The following is an 18273-nucleotide window of genomic DNA, read 5'->3' on the forward strand; positions in this document are numbered from 1 at the left end:
ACTTCTGAAGAAGGCTATATTATTATAGCAGAAACCATGGTCAAGATTTAAAAAAAAAATAGAAGTTAGTGCAACTGTAGGCTGTTTTAGATTCGAGACAATTTCGTAACTGTTGCTGTTGTCACTGCCATGATGAAAATAACACAAAAGTATCTTTTAACAAGGACATACTCACTGCCACGCGCCTATTCCCATAAAATATTTTGTCGGTCGTCTTTCAGAGATATATGATAGGCACTGTGGTAGGAGAAACTAGCTAGCCTCATTTCGCAACTGGCAACTTGACTTCTTAAGACCTTATTAGCGTAGGAGCTGTCGAGTCAACAGGCGGATTCGTCGCTAGCATGCATAAAACAGGATGTGTTTTGACGGAAGTGTATCCAAGAGCCTTTTTGAGTTGAGGACCTCGGGCAAGTAGTTGTAACTCATAGCAAAAATAGAAATTTGGTGTTTGATCCAGTTTATTCAACACACAATTAAAATCGCCTTCAAGTATTATTGTAGTATTAAGTCTGATAAGCAAATTGGCAACCTCACCTCGCAAGAGAGTGCCTGTCCGTCTTCGCCAAATACTTTCCCAGGGTGCATAAACGTTCACTAATAAAAATTCCTGGAAAACCATTGAGATTCCTCTGCCGGAAGGAAAAATGGTTTGTATTTAGGGTGTTATTCCTTACTTGAATAAAATATGTGTTCCACTTTCTGTTCCTATGTTTAAAACCGCATCGTACCCAACGATATCTGTGATTTTATCGGTCACTATTTCTTGGATAAAGATGATGTCTAGATCCACAGCATACAGGTAATCTGTTAATGCTTTAATTTTAGCTAGCGACTTCATTCTATTACCATTTACCGTCGCTGCTTTGTAATCCTGGATGATGTGAATGCAGCTAGCTAGTGAAGTTGTTTGGTCGCCGATGTCCTCAGGACAGTTCCAGGTAGTGTCCAATGTCCTGGAGTCAGTCTTTTCAATTTCCTCGGTTTCCTACCCGTCGGCGATCATCTCATCACTTTCATCGTCCGTACTGGAGTTTGGTGGTGCCTCCTTGCGTCCGTGCCACTTTTCTCTCTGTTTTCAGCATTTCACGGATTCGTTGTAATTTATCGTCTAAGTCTTGTAGCTCTTCGGGCGTTTCGCAGCACGCCTGCCCTTTTGTCTTTCAGATTCCTGTGGTGTGTTGTCCGTTTCCCCATCGGCAATGGCTGTGGCCGCACGTGTCGGCATGACACCCTGTGATGCTGCCACGGCAGTCGGCGTTGTCGTTACTCGCAGTATCTGATGCGACTCGTCAGCAGTGCCGATAAGCAGTCCGGCAGAGCCCCGTTCGAGTCGGACGCACGCACTGAGGTGGTCAGTGGTCGTTCAGAAGTTTCATTTACTGTGTCACCCGGAAGCACCCCAGTACGCGCTGCTAAGGTACTTGTTTGCACCGGAGCTGCCGGTAAAGGTTCCGGTGTGTGCGTTCGTGTAACAGGACACTGCAATGCGTGCAAGACGCTGGCATATATTGAGTCGTTACGTAAGTTTCCTCTGTCCATGTCAGGGCGCGCGCGGGTGCTTTTACGCAGCGTCTTAACTTTTCGACGTGCTGATTTTAAACGATCTGTGGGTCCGTAATTGGTACAGGTGCGCGGTTTGTGATAAACCTTTTGCATTTGCTTTATGTTTTTGTCTTCTTTAAAGGCAAAGAGAGAAGATGAAGCGGTAGCCCATCATAGAGCCTATGCCTACCGTCATGTATTTTTTGACTTTCAGTTGTTAAAAAACAGTGGATTTTTTCTGGTACCAGTAGGAGGAAGGAAGGATTCGCGCTCAGCTAGTGAACGAGTGAGAAGCACGCCATTTTTAGCGAGTAATTGTAGACCGCCATTTTGGGGTCGCTATGAATAAGTGAGGAGTATGTATTTCATATGTGCACCGTTTAGACAAATACAGTATTGTTTTATTAACAGAAAGGTCGTGTGAGTTGTTATCTCAAATAGTACAGTAATTACAAGAACTGAAGCCCACCGGTGTACTTTGGAAAATTACGAAGATCCGATAAGCTTAATGGGAACACGGTCAAGGCTTCAAAGGTGAACACGGCGACCAAACGGAGCATTATAGAGAATGGTAAGCACAAATCTACAGCGGAGAAAGAAACTACTTCGCCCTGCAAAATGATCTGAACTAATACGAACTAACTTCCAGGCATAGCTCAGCTTATTGTGCTTGTCATTCATGCCGAAAAATTAATCTCGTTAGTTCAATACATTTTGAAAAGCCACGCATTTCAACATTTTATTATCATCTATTCCATTATTTTATTATATTATAGGTTGTCCGTCATATATTACTAAGCCTTTAAGTCCCTGAATGAATACATATGACGGGATATACTTCTGCAGTTTACCAAAAATGGTTCAAATGTCTCTGAGCACTATGGGACTCAACATCTTAGGTCATAAGTCCCCTAGAACTTAGAACTACTTAAACCTAACTAACCTAAGGACATCACACACACCCATGCCCGAGGCAGGATTTGAACCTGCGACCGTAGCAGTCCTGCGGTTCCGGACTGCAGCGCCAGAACCGCTAGACCACCGCGGCCGGCTGCAGTTTACCCAGTTGTCTGCATTGGAATACTTATATCCGGTCCATTTTTCAGACATTATTTACAAAACGGTTCTGCAATAGCCAAGTGTCTTCCGGAATAGATCGAAAGTTACTTCAAATGGAACAGTGAAAATTCTGACTGTCCTAAGACCTGCGTAAGTGATAGACACCACGTTGACTTCTCAGTTTACATGCATAGAATCCGCAGTTCCTTGGCTACTATCAATAATTCTGGCACAAGTCTCGTCATTACATATTTTCACACATATGGCGTTTTCTACAAAATCGAACTAAAAACCTAGCATTTTATTGTGTCGTAAACCTATCTTGTCGTGAAAACTCATCTAATTCGGATATTTTTGGACTTTGAAAATCGTATGGGAATGCAAACTTCAAGATGCATTTCCGACTATATGATTCCATGGTCGTATGAGTCACTGTACGCATAATAATAGTTCCCCTGTCCTGTAAACTGCCACGTAAACACGTCCTCCCTCGGCCGCGTCTGCAACGGAACTGAACCATTGAAACAGACGTGAAACGCTTGTCTACCGACGTAGATTTCTTATAATTCAACCGTTTATACGTCCTCGAATAATGGTTTTTCCAAAGAAACGATACGATGAGTTAAATTGCAATGATTCTCGACGTATACTGTATTCTAACTATTATATTGCTTCTATTTGACGATGTAAACTCTAAACTGAAGCTCCACATAGAGCTAGAGTGGTGAACACTGCCACTTCTGAACTTGAACGTGCGCAATTCTCTGTTCTTGGATTCTAAATTATTTGGGCGGGTCAACCTCTTTGTCTCTCATTGTACATTCTGCGTGCTTACAACAGAAAAAGAACTCCTCACACACGGTGAATGTAGTTTTATATACACTGGCTACAGGTCCCAGTAAGGACCAAATCATGGACGTGCCTTCACCACAACCAAGTGCTCCATAACGACAGGCAAAGAAACTATATGTAAACTTAGTCGGTGCTGGACATTGTGTGCGAGTTCAATTAGCCACTGCCGCTTCCATAATATTGCTGAATCACGCCAATTACGAACAGTTGGGCAAGTCGCAGTTGACATCTTGCACGTAACTTATTGCGTATAACGGTCAGGACATTCCAGTGCTTGATACATGTAGTTTGCCAGCCACGTTCTCTCACACCAGAACAGTGACATTTACCATTTTGTGTTCGTGAGACTGTGAATATAGTTTTGGGTTAGATTCTTTTATTTGGTCTTCGTATACAGGACAATATATATTCTGTTTCTGCTTTCAACCTAAGAGACAGGAATCTCCGCAATCAATGAGTAGCACTCTCAATTGATTGCGGAGTGTCCTGATTTATTTTCTGAAGGGTTCGGCAGAGAAAACAATTTTGTGGCGCACATGACAATGAAGGACAACGCGAAACCTAAGCTTTTCCGGGAGTGTCCCGTCCCACATGCTCTTAGAGACAAAGTTGCAAGTGAACTTAAAGAATGACAAGATGGTGTGTTATTTCTCCTCTCCAGGCTAGTTAATGGAGTTCTCCCTTAGTCCTCTTACCAAAGCCTTCTGGAAGACTCCGTAATTGAGTTGACTATGTTACGGAAACAATAATTGGTGCTTATCCTTCGACTCACCCTGAGGAATAAATGGATAGGCTTGATGTAGGCCACTATTTTTCCGAAATGGACCCGTGAGATGCGTACTTGCAAATTCCGCTAGATGAGGAGTCTGAGAAAGCATTCGTGGTCAGTGCACATTTACGATTGTTGAAATTTTTGCACTTATCGTGTTTCAATGCTTACGCGCCTGCCATATTCCAACGCTACATGGAACAGCGTACTGCAAAAGTTCCATTCTGTTCAATTACTTGGACGATAATGTTGTATCAGGATCTAAACTGCAGAAACATATCAGTAACCTTCCTATCCTTTTTCAAGTACATTCAGCTGCAGGTTTGAAGTGTCGCCTGGACAAATGCGCCCTTTTTCAGACTGAAATTCAGTACTTCTGTCATGTTCTTCATAGTCAAGATGTTCATCCTCTTCACTCGCATTTGCAGGCCGTCCGGGACCTCTCAACCCCGAGGAAAGTGATGGAATTGCAGTCCGTTCTCAGCAAGATGACGTATTATACCTGGTTTATACCCAGCGCAGCACATACCGCGGCACCATTGCATCGTTTATGCCTGATGAATGTGTCATTTGTTTGGAAACTCAGGATGCCTTCCAGAAATTTAAAAATGCCTTGTAGTGTGACACATGCTTTGCTCATTTCGATCCAGCTAAGCTTGTGGTTTTGGCAGTGAATATTTCTTAGTTCGGAATCAGAACAGTGCTCTCGCACAAATTTGGTTCACAGGACAGGCCGATTGCTTTCGCTTTCGAGTTTCTAGTCAAGACTCAATGTAACTACTCCCAAATCGAGAACGAAGCACTCGCTATTAAAGTTTCACCATTAACTGTTTGGTCGGAAGTTTTAGCTAGTGACGGACCATAAGCCACTTCAATCTTTATTCCATCCCTCCAAACCTGTTCCGCCGCGCGTGACTCAGATGTTGCAGCACCGGGCTTTCTTATTTTCACAGCATTTGTATCAAATATTGTACCGACCCAGGTCGAAGCGTGCGAACGCTGACATCCTTTCTTGCATTTTCTCGGTTCTGATTCTGAATTCGATGCTACTGCCGAATCTTGTTATCAGACCGATGCGCAGCACACTGAAACTCTACAGAATTTTACTCTGAACTATAGAAAAATTGCACAGTTCACGTAAGCAGACCCAGACTTGAACCTTTTGTTGCACTATATTCTTACTGTTCAGACAGTGAAAAGCATTCCGAATTCTTTTGTGCGCCAACATTTTGCTTGACGGCATACCCTCTCCGTTCAGCACGGTATGATTTTGATTCCAAAATGACTCTGGACAGTCGCGAGTACTTATTCCTAAAATGTTGAAAAAGATGTGTTGAGATTGCTCCTCCAAGTACAAAGCGTCACTGTTGTATAAAACAGTTAGCGCCTCGGCACTGTACTTGGGCGGGCATGGGCGCCCACATTTGAAAATTACGATGTCAGAGTCGTGCTTGTGTTGAAACTATATCGGTGCCACCACAAATGTTTTTAGTTTTGCCAAAGTCTCAATTGCCGTGGTAACGAGTGCATGTGGACTTTGCTGGCCCCTTTTGGAACACTCGTTGGCTTATTGTTGTGTACTCTTTTAGTAAACATCCGTTTGCAGTGCACATTAACTCGACTACGGCGCGTAGTATCACCGAGGCTTTGTCATCTATTTTTAGCTTGTAAGGTTTGCCTGCAGTGTTGGTTGCAGACAACAGATCCCAGATTACGGCTGAGGACTGAAAGTCTTTGTACAGCCAATTGTATCACTCACGTTACGAGTGCTCCGTTTCATCCTCAGTCGGATGGACAGGCTGAACAATTAGTACATACGTTCAAGCGACAGATAACAAACTTTGCGCCTCCCACACAATGAGGCAAGCGCTGCTGCTCTTCCTCGCTCCCATCTCCGCGACGGTCAGTGTCCGCCGGAGCTCCTTAATGGCTTTTCGCTTTTCGCATAATGATTCTATTCCTTTCAGAGTATTTGGCCTTACCATGTGATGGGAGTGAGGAACGATTTTTCGAAATTGGGACCCTTGCATGTATTTAATACAAGGTCCTGTTGGGTTGCAGTGGCACCATCAGAACCAGATTAGTGCTTGTCGATTACGAAATTCTTTCCAGATTTTCTGTATGCAGATTCGCATCCTACTGGGATCTTGTGGCTGGCGTGGCCGCCCCCGAGTACCTCTTCGGCACCGCGTGCGGACCCAACGGAGCTGCAGCCATCGCCTCCGCCACCGTTGCATCTCGACTTCCCGTCGCCTTCCGTGGAACCGCCGCAGCCGTTGGCATGGCCGCCGCCTCCGACTTTCGTCGGATGTTAGCCGAACGACATTCCCGTCAGAGCGCAAGACGGATGTCGGGTAGCGCCGGGCGTTTGGTGTCAGTCCCAGTCGCGGATTCTGGCTGCTCACGCCACCCAGTTTCTTGCCTTCCCCATTCCCCCGCCCCCACCGTTGTCGTAAGATGTCCCTCTACATGACAATGGTACGGCATTTTGGGAGGGGGAGAGTGAGAGGAATGTGCGAACCTAAAGCATCGACAGCAGCGAAATTGCGTTACAAAGGCGTGGGGAAAGAGCAGGTGGCAGGGAAAGAGCGGGCACCGCCACACCTCCAGGAAGAGAAAGTTCATCGCCCCTTGTCACCGCCCAGTTCGGCAGCAGATCTAGAGAGCATCAGTAATGACTAATGGAAGCCTTCGTACCGACTATTGCCAATGTAATTGCATGCAGCTGGCACAGGAAGCACAGAAAGTTAAGTACCGTTTCTTACCTTAATAGAAACAATGTTTTCTATCAATTGCAAACTGTTTTGTACAGATAATTTAGGATTCCTGCCACTTTACATCGCAAATGCTCTGCTTCCTTGTTTGTGTTGGTGCTAAAAAGTAATGCAAGAAGAGTGGATACTTATACATCAAATGCCCTTAATTACCATGACGTACATCTTTGTTGCATACTGATTGAGATGGAATATTAAGATATGAATTTCACATTTTTGTCATCTTTCAAAAAATATAGTCTGCATATCGCCATTGATAAGTCGTGTTGAATATATTAATCATTTTAGCTCTTTTCAGTTTTCTAACCTTATCAGTTTCTTATATCGCTTATTATGTAGAAATATTGATTTATGGAATTAAATTTTCCTTGAGTAACGTGAGTCCCAATTTTACCTTCGATAATTATTAAAGCTGAAGAAATGAATTAATCGCTACAGTGACATAATAGCTGCCACATCTGCCTATTGAGCAGGAGGCCCACATTCATGTCCCGGCTGTGGCACAGTTTTTTTCGCTTCTTCAGCCCCTATCATTGCGTAGTAACATGTTATACAATTATAACAAACTTTAAATGTCGGTGCACAGGCATTTCACTAGAAAATGCTCCAAAACGGTACTTTTGCATGTTAAGGCTGGTGCTAAAAGTTCATCCCATTGGCCCATACAGTTTACCAACGGTGCTCTTCTATGTAGTCCTTATCGATATCATTGCCGCAAGGGAGTTCAAACACAGCTTATATACATCGCTGCCTTGAAGAGATACCGAAATGAATGGGTCTGTCACAAAGTGACTCATCTACATCTACAACTACATTGATACTACGCAAGCCACCCAACGGTGTGTGGCGGAGGGCACTTTACGTGCCACTGTCATTACCTCCCTTTCCTGTTCCAGTCGCGTATGGTTCGCGGGAAGAACGACTGTCTGAAAGCCTCCGTGCGCGTTCTAATCTCTCTAATTTTACATTCGTGATCTCCTCGGGAGGTATAAGTAGGGGGAAGCAATATATTCGATACCTCATCCAGAAACGCACCCTCTCGAAACCTGGCGAGCAAGCTACAACGCGATGCAGAGCACCTCTCTTGCAGAGTCTGCCACTTGAGTTTATTAAACATCTCCGTAACGCTATCACGGTTACCAAATAACCCGGTGACGAAACGCGCCGCTCTTCTTTGGATCTTCTCTATCTCCTCCGTCAACCCGACCTGGTACGGATCCCACACTGATGAGCAATACTCAAGTATAGGTCGAACGAGTGTTTTGTAAGCCACCTCCTTTGTTGATGGACTACATTTTCTAAGCACTCTCCCAATGAATCTCAACCTGGTACCCGCCTTACCAACAATTAATTTTATATGATCATTCCACTTCAAATCGTTCCGTACGCATACACCCAGATATTTTACAGAAGTAACTGCTACCAGTGTTTGTTCCGCTATCATATAATCATACAATAAAGGATCCTTCTTTCTATGTATTCGCAATACATTACATTTGTCTATGTTAAGGGTCAGTTGCCGCTCCCTGCACCAAGTGCCTATCCGCTGCAGATCTTCCTGTATTTCGCTACAGTTTTCTAATGCAGCAACTTCTCTGTATACTACAGCATCATCCGCGAAAAGCCGCATGGAACTTCCGACACTATCTACTAAGTCATTTATATATATTGTGAAAAGCAATGGTCCCATAACACACCCCTGTGGCACGCCAGAGGTTACTTTAACGTCTGTAGACGTCTCTCCATTGATAACAACATGCTGTGTTCTGTTTGCTAAAAACTCTTCAATCCAGCCACACAGCTGGTCTGATATTCCGTAGGCTCTTACTTTGTTTATCAGGCGACAGTGCGGAACTGCATCGAACGCCTTCCGGAAGTCAAGAAAAATAACATCTACCTGGGAGCCTGTATCTAATATTTTCTGGGTCTCATGAACAAATAAGGCGAGTTGGGTCTCACACGATCGCTGTTTCCGGAATCCATGTTGATTCCTACATAGTAGATTCTGGGTTTCCAGAAATACATGATACGCGAGCAAAAACCATGTTCTAAAATTCTACAAGAGATCGACGTCAGAGATATAGGTCTATAGTTTTGCGCATCTGCTCGATGACCCTTCTTGAAGACTGGGACTATCTGTGCTCTTTTCCAATCATTTGGAACCCTGCGTTCCTCTAGAGACTTGCGGTACACGGCTGTTAGAAGGGGGGCAAGTTCTTTCGCGTACTCTGTGTAGAATCGAATTGGTATCCCGTCAGGTCCAGTGGACTTTCCTCTATTGAGTGATTCCAGTTGCTTTTCTATTCCTTGGACACTTATTTCGATGTCAGCCATTTTTTCGTTTGTGCGAGGATTTAGAGAAGGAACTGCAGTGCGGTCTTCCTCTGTGAAACAGCTTTGGAAAAAGGTGTTTAGTATTTCAGCTTTACGCGTGTCATCCTCTGTTTCAATGCCATCATCATCCCGTAGTGTCTGAATATGCTGTTTCGAGCCACTTATTGATTTAACGTAAGACAAGAACTTCCTAGGATTTTCTGTCAAGTCGGTACATAGAATTTTACTTTCAAATTCAATGAACGCTTCACGCATAGCCCTCCTTACGCTAACTTTGACATCGTTTAGCTTCTGTTTGTCTGAGAGGTTTTGGCTGCGTTTAAACTTGGAGTGGAGCTCTCTTTGCTTTCGCAGTAGTTTCCTAACTTTGTTGTTGTACCACGGTGGGTTTTTCCCGTCCCTCACAGTTTTACTCGGCACGTACCTGTCTAAAACGCATTTTACGATTGCCTTGAACTTTTTCCATAAACACTCAACATTGTCAGTGTCGGAACAGAAATTTTCGTTTTGATCTGTTAGGTAGTCTGAAATCTGCCTGCTATTACTCTTGCTAAACAGATAAACCTTCCTCCCTTTTTTAATATTCCTATTAACTTCCATATTCAGGGATGCTGCAACGGCCTTATGATCACTGATTCCCTGTTCTGTACATACAGAGTCGAAAAGTTCGGGTCTGTTTGTTATCAGTAGGTCGAAGATGTTATCTCCACGAGTCGGTTCTCTGTTTAATTGCTCGAGGTAATTTTCGGACAGTGCACTCAGTATAATGTCACTCGATGCTCTGTCCCTACCACCCGTCCTAAACATCTGAGTGTCCCAGTCTATATCTGGTAAATTGAAATCTCCACCTAAGACTATAACATGCTGAGAAAATTTATGTGAAATGTATTCCAAATTTTCTCTCAGTTGTTCTGCCACTAATGCTGCTGAGTCGGGAGGTCGGTAAAAGGAGCCAATTATTAACCTAGTTCGGTTGTTTAGTGTAACCTCCACCCATAATAATTCACAGGAACTATCCACTTCTACTTCACTACAGGATAAACTACTACTAACAGCGACGAACACTCCACCACCGGTTGCATGCAATCTATCCTTTCTAAACACCGTCTGTACCTTTGTAAAAATTTCGGCAGAATTTATCTCTGGCTTAAGCCAGCTTTCTGTACCTATAACGATTTCAGCTTCGCTGCTTTCTATCAGCGCTTGAAGTTCCGGTACTTTACCAACGCAGCTTCCACAGTTGACAATTACAATACCGATTGCTGCTTGGTCCCCGCATGTCCTGACTTTGCCCCGCACCCGTTGAAGCTGTTGCCCTTTCTGTACTTGCCCAAGGCCATCTAACCTAAAAAACCGCCCAGCCCATGCCACACAACCCCTGCTACCCGTGTAGCCGCTTGTTGCGTGTAGTGGACTCCTGACCTATCCAGCGGAACCCGAAACCCCACCACCCTATGGCGCACGTCGAGGAATCTGCAGCCCACACGGTCGCAGAACCGTCTCAGCCTCTGATTCAGACCCTCCACTCGGCTCTGTACCAAAGGTCCGCAGTCAGTCCTGTCGACGATGCTGCAGATGGTGAGCTCTGCTTTCATCCCGCTAGCGAGACTGGCAGTCTTCACCAAATCAGATAGCCGCCGGAAGCCAGAGAGGATTTCCTCCGATCCATAGCGACACACATCATTGGTGCCGACATGAGCGACCACCTGCAGATGGGTGCACCCTGTACCCTTCATGGCATCCGGAAGGACCCTTTCCACATCTGGAATGACTCCCCCCGGTATGCACACGGAGTGCACATTGGTTTTCTTCCCCTCTCTTGCTGCCATTTCCCTAAGGGGCCCCATTACGCGCCGGACGTTGGAGCTCCCAACTACCAGTAAGCCCACCCTCTGCGACTGCCCGGATCTTGCAGACTGAGGGGCAACCTCTGGAACAGGACAAGCAGCCATGTCAGGCCGAAGATCAGTATCAGCCTGAGACAGAGCCTGAAACCGGTTCGTCAGACAAACTGGAGAGGCTTTCACTCCCACTCACCAATGGACGGTCTGGCAATGACGATGGGGAGACGGTCGCGGTATGTCGCCACCAGCTTCTCTGTCAGGTTCTTCGTAAAGGCGTACGTGTTTGGCAGGTTCCCCAGCAACCTGAAACAACATGTGGTTACATTTAGAAATTTGCACGTTGCTCCACACTCATCTAGATTGTGGCGTACACTTATGAGAAAAAAAAACATTATGATAACTAGCTTGATAGCCTCGTAGCATACATTTAGAACACAGTACATCAGCGATTCTACGTGACCCGTATTCGACAATTCCTTTATAGGTTTTCAGATCTGTGGAACAAACGACGTGTTTTCACAGGTTTCGGACTTCCCATAAATTACGGGCTAGTTGTTAGTGGGTGTACGACAGGTACGACCCATGGGGGGGCCTGATACACATACTTATTCAACTTGAAGGGGCCCCTCGTCTTGCGAGGTGACAACAACGCTCCTAGCGCATAAAGTCAGAACTACACAGTCCGTGAAAGTAGTACAGGTAACAAGTGTATAGTGATCCCACGGGGAATATGTCGCCAGTTGGTGGTGGAATTGTACGCCATGTCCTACTTCTGTTCCATTCTCAGCTGAATGTGTGGTAAGGTGATTTTTTGTATTGGTTTGAAGCTGACGGGAAAATCGATTTTGTGGATAAACGAGGAAGGGTAAAGTCACTTTTATTGTATCATTAAATCGGATTTATTTGGAACAACTATTATTTATAGTTATTTCTTTGGTAAGCTACATCTTTAGCTTAAGCCATCTCTACGTTTCGAGATTTTAGAATGTGTTAAACATATTGTAGCCATCTTATTCTACACTGGTAGCGTCTCGGGCATGATGGTCCCTGTTTCTTTCAAGGGGACCACTTTCCCCCAAACGTATTCAGACATATAACTCGAGTTTACTCTTGCGGATAACTCTTAAACAGCTGGAAATCGACCTCACAAAACTTCAAAACAATGCTGGAGTCCATAAAAAGTGGGCGACACTATTCAAGTGGTGGAATAGGTTGGAAGAAAGCAAGTATTCTCAGAATGAGATTGAATAGAAGAGTCAACAACTTAAATCAAGAAGCAACCGAAGACAAAGAAGTCTTTGTTTCAAAACGACCTCTTTCACAACTGAACAGGAGAACGAACAAAAACACTATTTTATGAAAAGCAAGATATATCAGAAGACTTGCTTTTGAACTGGATGAGAAAAACAAAATTAAATATTCTTTTAACAAACACTCACGTCTTGCTGGAGGAGATTGGTTCGCCAGAATCAAGGGTCGTCGGTCAGACCGACACTGCGGTTGCCAGAAGCGGCAGCCATCGCTGGAGCTCAGGCCTTTAACAAACCTAACGCAAATAAATTTTTCTCCGTATTACAAACCCCCTTGGATCAAAAACAGTTTCTGACCCACCGAATTTCTATCCTCGATGACACTGGTGTAACCACTTTTCAAATAAAATCGAGTAAAATGCGAGCCTTGCAAGGAAAAAAGCAAGTAGGGGCCGTTACATCTGCAGAAGATGGAGTTCTGTTCACAGCAGCCATCTGTATTCCCGCCGGAGGACATTTCATCCCATGATTATTATTTTCCCTCACATCCGAATGAAAGCCAAGTTGGCTGATGTTTCTCCGTCTGGAACATTATTTTCTTATAATTCTTCAGGTTGGATGCAATTTTCTTTATGATTTGATCATTTCCTGAGCCACACTAAGCCATCAGACAAGCATCCCGCTCTTCTCAAATTGTATGGTCATATGACACGGATCTAGAACCTGGATGTCATTATGCATGCAAAGGAAAACAAAGTGCTGAAACTTACAGTTCTGCCTCATTGCAGCCATCAATTGCAGCCACTGGATGTGTTTCCGCTTAATACATTTCATGTGTCTGCTGTAGAGAAGTTTCTCTGCAACAGTCCTGGATAAGTAGTGCTCCAATTCCAAGTGAGCAGAGTCTTTGGAGAAGCATATCTGAGGTCGGCAACACCTATAATAGCTATTAAACGTTTTAAAAGATGTGGAATATTTCCTTTTAACACCGACGTTTTGGAAGAAGGAGATTTTGCTACCTCTTTGCATGCTGAAAGGCCTCTTATTTCCAAAGGTAGGCCTTTTTTTCAATTCAGAAACCCTGAAAATAAACAACCTCTAATAATGCACCACACATTCCAGCCCCAATGTCACCACAAAATAGTTCTCCTTTGGTGGTTACTCCCAAGATATCAGCCCACCAACCAAAATCTGATCAGGTTTGATTGTAGAAGAGGAAAAGGGGCGTAGCTGCCATCCTGTCAAGCAGTCCATATAAGAATAGCTGACTCATGAGAAGAATTTGAAAGCAGAAAAACAAAAGACAAACGGAATGAAGAAGAATGTGCATAGCATGACAAATAAAGCATGAAGGAAACTTGCAGCTTCAGATAAGCAAAGGGAGACCAACAGAAAGAGGAGGAAAGTTTCTGTTCCGGAGGATAAAAGAAGCGAGGATGAAAATGAAGGAGATTACGCTGAATGCCTGTTCTCTAAGAATAGAAGGTCGACAAGTGCTGAAGGGTGGATATGTTGTTCGTCTTCCCATGAATACTCTCATGAAGAGTTTGCTGAAGTTGATGGAGAGTGCGACAATTTCACTTGTGATTTTTGTACAAACAAATGTAGGAAGTAAACTCATGTAACGACTACTGCATTTCCCTAAGAAATAGTTGTGTGAAAATGTTCAACTTAATTTCAAAAAGTTAATTTCAAATTTAATCTTGATAATGTTTTCATTTCAGTTGGTAAATATTTATAGCCATGTGCAGCCCATATATGTATTAAAATTAATACTACGTTGAATTATGGTTTTCTTTAAGTGTAGAGCAATTATTTAATATTATTTGCATGTTCCACAAAGGAGCCACATTACCCAGGGTCCTGGGGCAAAGCGGGCACTGTGCAGACATTGAGATTATTGATATTAACGTAAATTAAAATTGGTAAACAGTTATTTCAATGTGTGTACAACAATAGTTCCAGTGGCGAAGTTAGAGACAATAAGTCTGAGTGACGTGTCAGTTGTAGTGCTTCATTCCTTAAGGTGACGACATTGACCCGGTTCCCTCTGCTCATGTAGCGAGCCGAGCATCGGTGAAATTATTCGAAAATGCGTCATAGGTGGAGCGCAATACAAGCACCTTGCACCCTCTCCAACAAGTTCTTCCATGGGCTGGACCGAAACCAGTCTCCGGTCAGATCTAACATGCAGGCAGTCAGGTCTGTTGAAGTCCCAGATTTGTTCCATCAGGTTCAGATCAGGAAAATCTTGTGGTCAAGACGTCAAGGTGAGTTCAGTCTCATGCTTGTTAAATCACTGTAGCATGATTCTGAGCGGTTGACACAAACAGTTATTCTGCTATGATATGCCGCTGCTGTTGGGGTACACATCAAGAATGAAGAAATGAAGGTGGTCTTAAATAATTTTCATTTAGCCCGCAGCTCTCACGCTGTGTGTGATTACTACTGCACGTGCCATAGAACCCCAGGCGAAAGTCCTCCCATACCATAAAACTGCCTTCCACTGGCCCATACGCTTGACGTGTTGCTTATTTTGAGCAGCTCCTCACTTCGATGACGGCTGATTAAAGAACAACCAAAGACCTGATGAAAAATGAAACCTGATTCATCTGGTCAGGTGACACGTCGCTATTGATTGACGGTCCAATCTTGATGACTGCAGTCATAACTGACAGTGCCGTTAGTTCAATGTGGGAGCACATGATGGTGATCTGTTGTTGAGCCCCACATTCAACAATGCGCTGTCAATAGGGCACTTCGATAAACTTGGGCCAACACTTTACTCTGTCACCAGATGTACCTCAAAGAGATCTATCCTCCTTTGTAAAGCGGAAAAGTTTTCAGCCACTTTCCACAGACACTCACAACACTAGTACATCAACAGTTAACGAGCTTGACAGGCGACAGGCAGTAACAAACTGCATACGCTTGAGGTATGGCGGATGCCTATGTTGTTTAGCAGCTGCATCGCTTCTGAATGCCAGAAATCAGATCCCCCCCCCCCCACACGACTACGCACGTCTGTTTCCAGCCATGCTCCACGACCAAGTCTCTCACCCTCTCTCACCCCTCCCCCTCCTTCCCTCCCTCTCTCTGTCTCTCTCTCTCTCTCTCTCTCTCTCTCTCTCTCTCTCTCTCTGTCTGTCTGTCTCTCGGAGACTGGCTGCTTGACAAGCATCATGAACGTTGGAATCCAGAGAGTCTTCTTTGTGCACGCGCTTGGTAAATTTTACGGTACTTAATATACAACACAGTATGGCGTGGAACGTGATTTACACAGTCGCAAGACATGTACACGGTTTATAACGTCAATGCTTTTTTTTTTAGTCATCTGACTGGTTTGATGCGGCTCGCCACGAATCCCTCTCCTGTGTCAACCTCTTCGTCTCAGAGCAGCACTTCCACGCTACGTCCTTAGCTATTTTCTGGAAATATTTCACCCTCTTCCTGTACTGCTTTTATCCTCTACAGCTTCCTTCTGTACCAAGCAAGTCATGCTCTGATGTCTCAGCACATGTGCTATAATCCTGTCTCTTCTTTGTCCTTATGAGTGTTTTCTACAAATACCTTTCCTCTCCAATTCTGCGCAGAGTACCTCCTCATTCCTTAACTTGTCAGTCCACATAATTTTTAACATTCGTCTGTAGCACCATATCTCAAATGCTTCGATTCTCTTCTGTTCCGGTTTTTCCACGGTCCATGTTTCACTACCATACAATACTGTGCTTCAAACGTACATTTTCAGAAATTTCTTCCTCATTTTAAGTCCAATATTTGATACTAGGAGATTTTTCTTGGCCAGGAATACCATGTTCGCTAGTCCTTCTCTGCTTTTGATGTCCTCCTTGTTCCGTCCGTCATTGGTTATTTTACTATCTAATTAGTAGCATTCCTTAACTTCCTCTACTTAGTGATCATCAAACCTGGTATTAAGTTTCTCGCAGTTCTCATTTCTCCTACTCTTCGTCACTTTCTTCTTTCTTCGATTTATTCTCAATCCGTATTCTGTACTCATTAGACCGTTTATTCTACTCTCCAGATCTTGTAGTGGTTCTTCATTTTCACTCAGGATAGCAATGTCATCAGCGAATCGTATAATTGGTATCCCTTCACCTTGAACTTTTACTAAACTCCTTAACCTTTCTTTTCTTACTGCATTAAATCTTTAACGTAAGATTATATCTCATAATAAGTAAATACCGACTACATTTTAAATTTTTGTTTTCGTTCAATAATAACGTAAATACGAAATTAATATTTTTCCCCTTACTGTCGTCAGGTTGGTAGCCTGCGACTCATACTAGATTACCCAGTTAGCCGTTGGCTGGTATGTCGACGAACAATATCATATCAGATGGTGCACAAGCTGGAGTTTAGTAAGCACCGGGAAGGTGACTGGTCATGTAGTTCCCAGTGGAATCACCCTGGCCATAGGAAAACTTGGATTTGCATGGCCACCCGTGGGTTTAAACCCAGATCCTCCAGAACACAAGCCCAGTGCGTTGACAACAGCGCCTCCTCGCAACCACCATCACATTTCACGTTAACAAGGTGACACTTAAATTGGCTGCACACAGGAAACTTAACCGAGGGACGTGACGCTGTGATAAGCACAGTGGACTCGCATTCAGGAGGACGATGGCTCCAAACCGTGTCCGGCGAGCCTCATTTAGTTTTTCCATGATTTCACTAAATCGCTGCAGGAAACTGCCGGCATGGTTCCTTTGAAAGGGCACGCCGACTTTCGTTCCTACCCTTTCCTAATGGAAATGGGACCGATGACCTTGCTATTTGGTCCACTCCCCCAAGTCAACCAACCAACGATATGAACTCTTCCCGTACCTTCATTGAAGCCAATGGCACTTCAGTACCTGGCCACATGATATAGTACGTCAAGGTCGTTACACAATGCTCAGATGCTACTGTTCGACACGATATGGAAAATGATCATCTCTTCCCTCTTGTCAAAATCGCTTCGCTCGACAAAACCACTCCACCTGCAAATACGAAAACCATTAAAGTACAAAGTCCAGGTGATTGGGCAACGTTCCCGGACAAGCTTGTGCAAGAACTCCTCACTACCCCTATTAGCAGCAAACACTGTATGGACAACCATAACACAAAGATAATGGATCTGCACTTTTCTCATTGCGTGTTATGTGTATGACCCATTCCACACGGTCAGGAACCGAGAAGAGAGGATTCCACACAATGTTCTTCAACCAACCAAGAAGAAAAGAAGGATATACAGGTGCTATAGAATGAGCCTCATTCTCTCTCTCTGAATAAGGAGTGGAGTTGCCTAGACAGTCGAGTTAGGGCCTCTCTTATTTATTCGAAAGCCGAAATAGGGGCGCACAGGCGCAGCTCCTAAATGCCAAGGAGCCCTTCAGAGCCTTTGTGGGAATAAGTAAGGCCCCCTCTACCCCTCCGCTCTTTTCCGACGGAGCCACGGAAACAACGCCGCGGACGACACGGGAAAGGTCGATGTGTTTCTTAACCCATTAGCTGAGCTTCGCACTTCTCCTAAAAGTCCACTCATTGCCGACATCGGCAAAAATCATGTAAATCAAACCAGAGTGCAGGCAATTCATTCTCCTACGGTATCAGAGATGGACGAGATAAGTCACCTTAGCGATCAAACAAGGGCAGGTCCTCACGCAAGCCTTCCTTCCAACCCTCTTGGTACTTTTCAATGTATTTTTCTCCCTAGGAACACTGTCTGGCCAGTGGAAACCAGCAAAAATAGTCGTCAGGAAAACCTCCTAACAATACCAAAACGTACAGACCAATATCTGCCATCCCAGTCACTTGGAAAATATTTGAATTAATACTAAACATTC

General features: G+C 44.2%; 1 protein-coding gene across 1 annotated transcript in view; it reads right to left on the bottom strand.

Annotated features, from left to right (window-relative positions):
- Positions 1 to 11356: 11356 nt before the first annotated feature.
- Positions 11357 to 18273, bottom strand: part of LOC124545524 (fatty acyl-CoA reductase 1-like) — a 78620-nt gene continuing 71703 nt past the window's right edge. Inside the window, exon 6 of the mRNA XM_047124472.1 lies at positions 11357 to 11480. Coding sequence (XP_046980428.1) covers positions 11357 to 11480 — 124 coding nt within the window. The remainder of the gene's footprint in view (positions 11481 to 18273) is intronic.

This window comes from Schistocerca americana, chromosome 8 (assembly GCF_021461395.2).
Source record: "Schistocerca americana isolate TAMUIC-IGC-003095 chromosome 8, iqSchAmer2.1, whole genome shotgun sequence".
In the NCBI taxonomy this organism is placed as follows: Eukaryota; Metazoa; Arthropoda; class Insecta; order Orthoptera; family Acrididae; genus Schistocerca; species Schistocerca americana.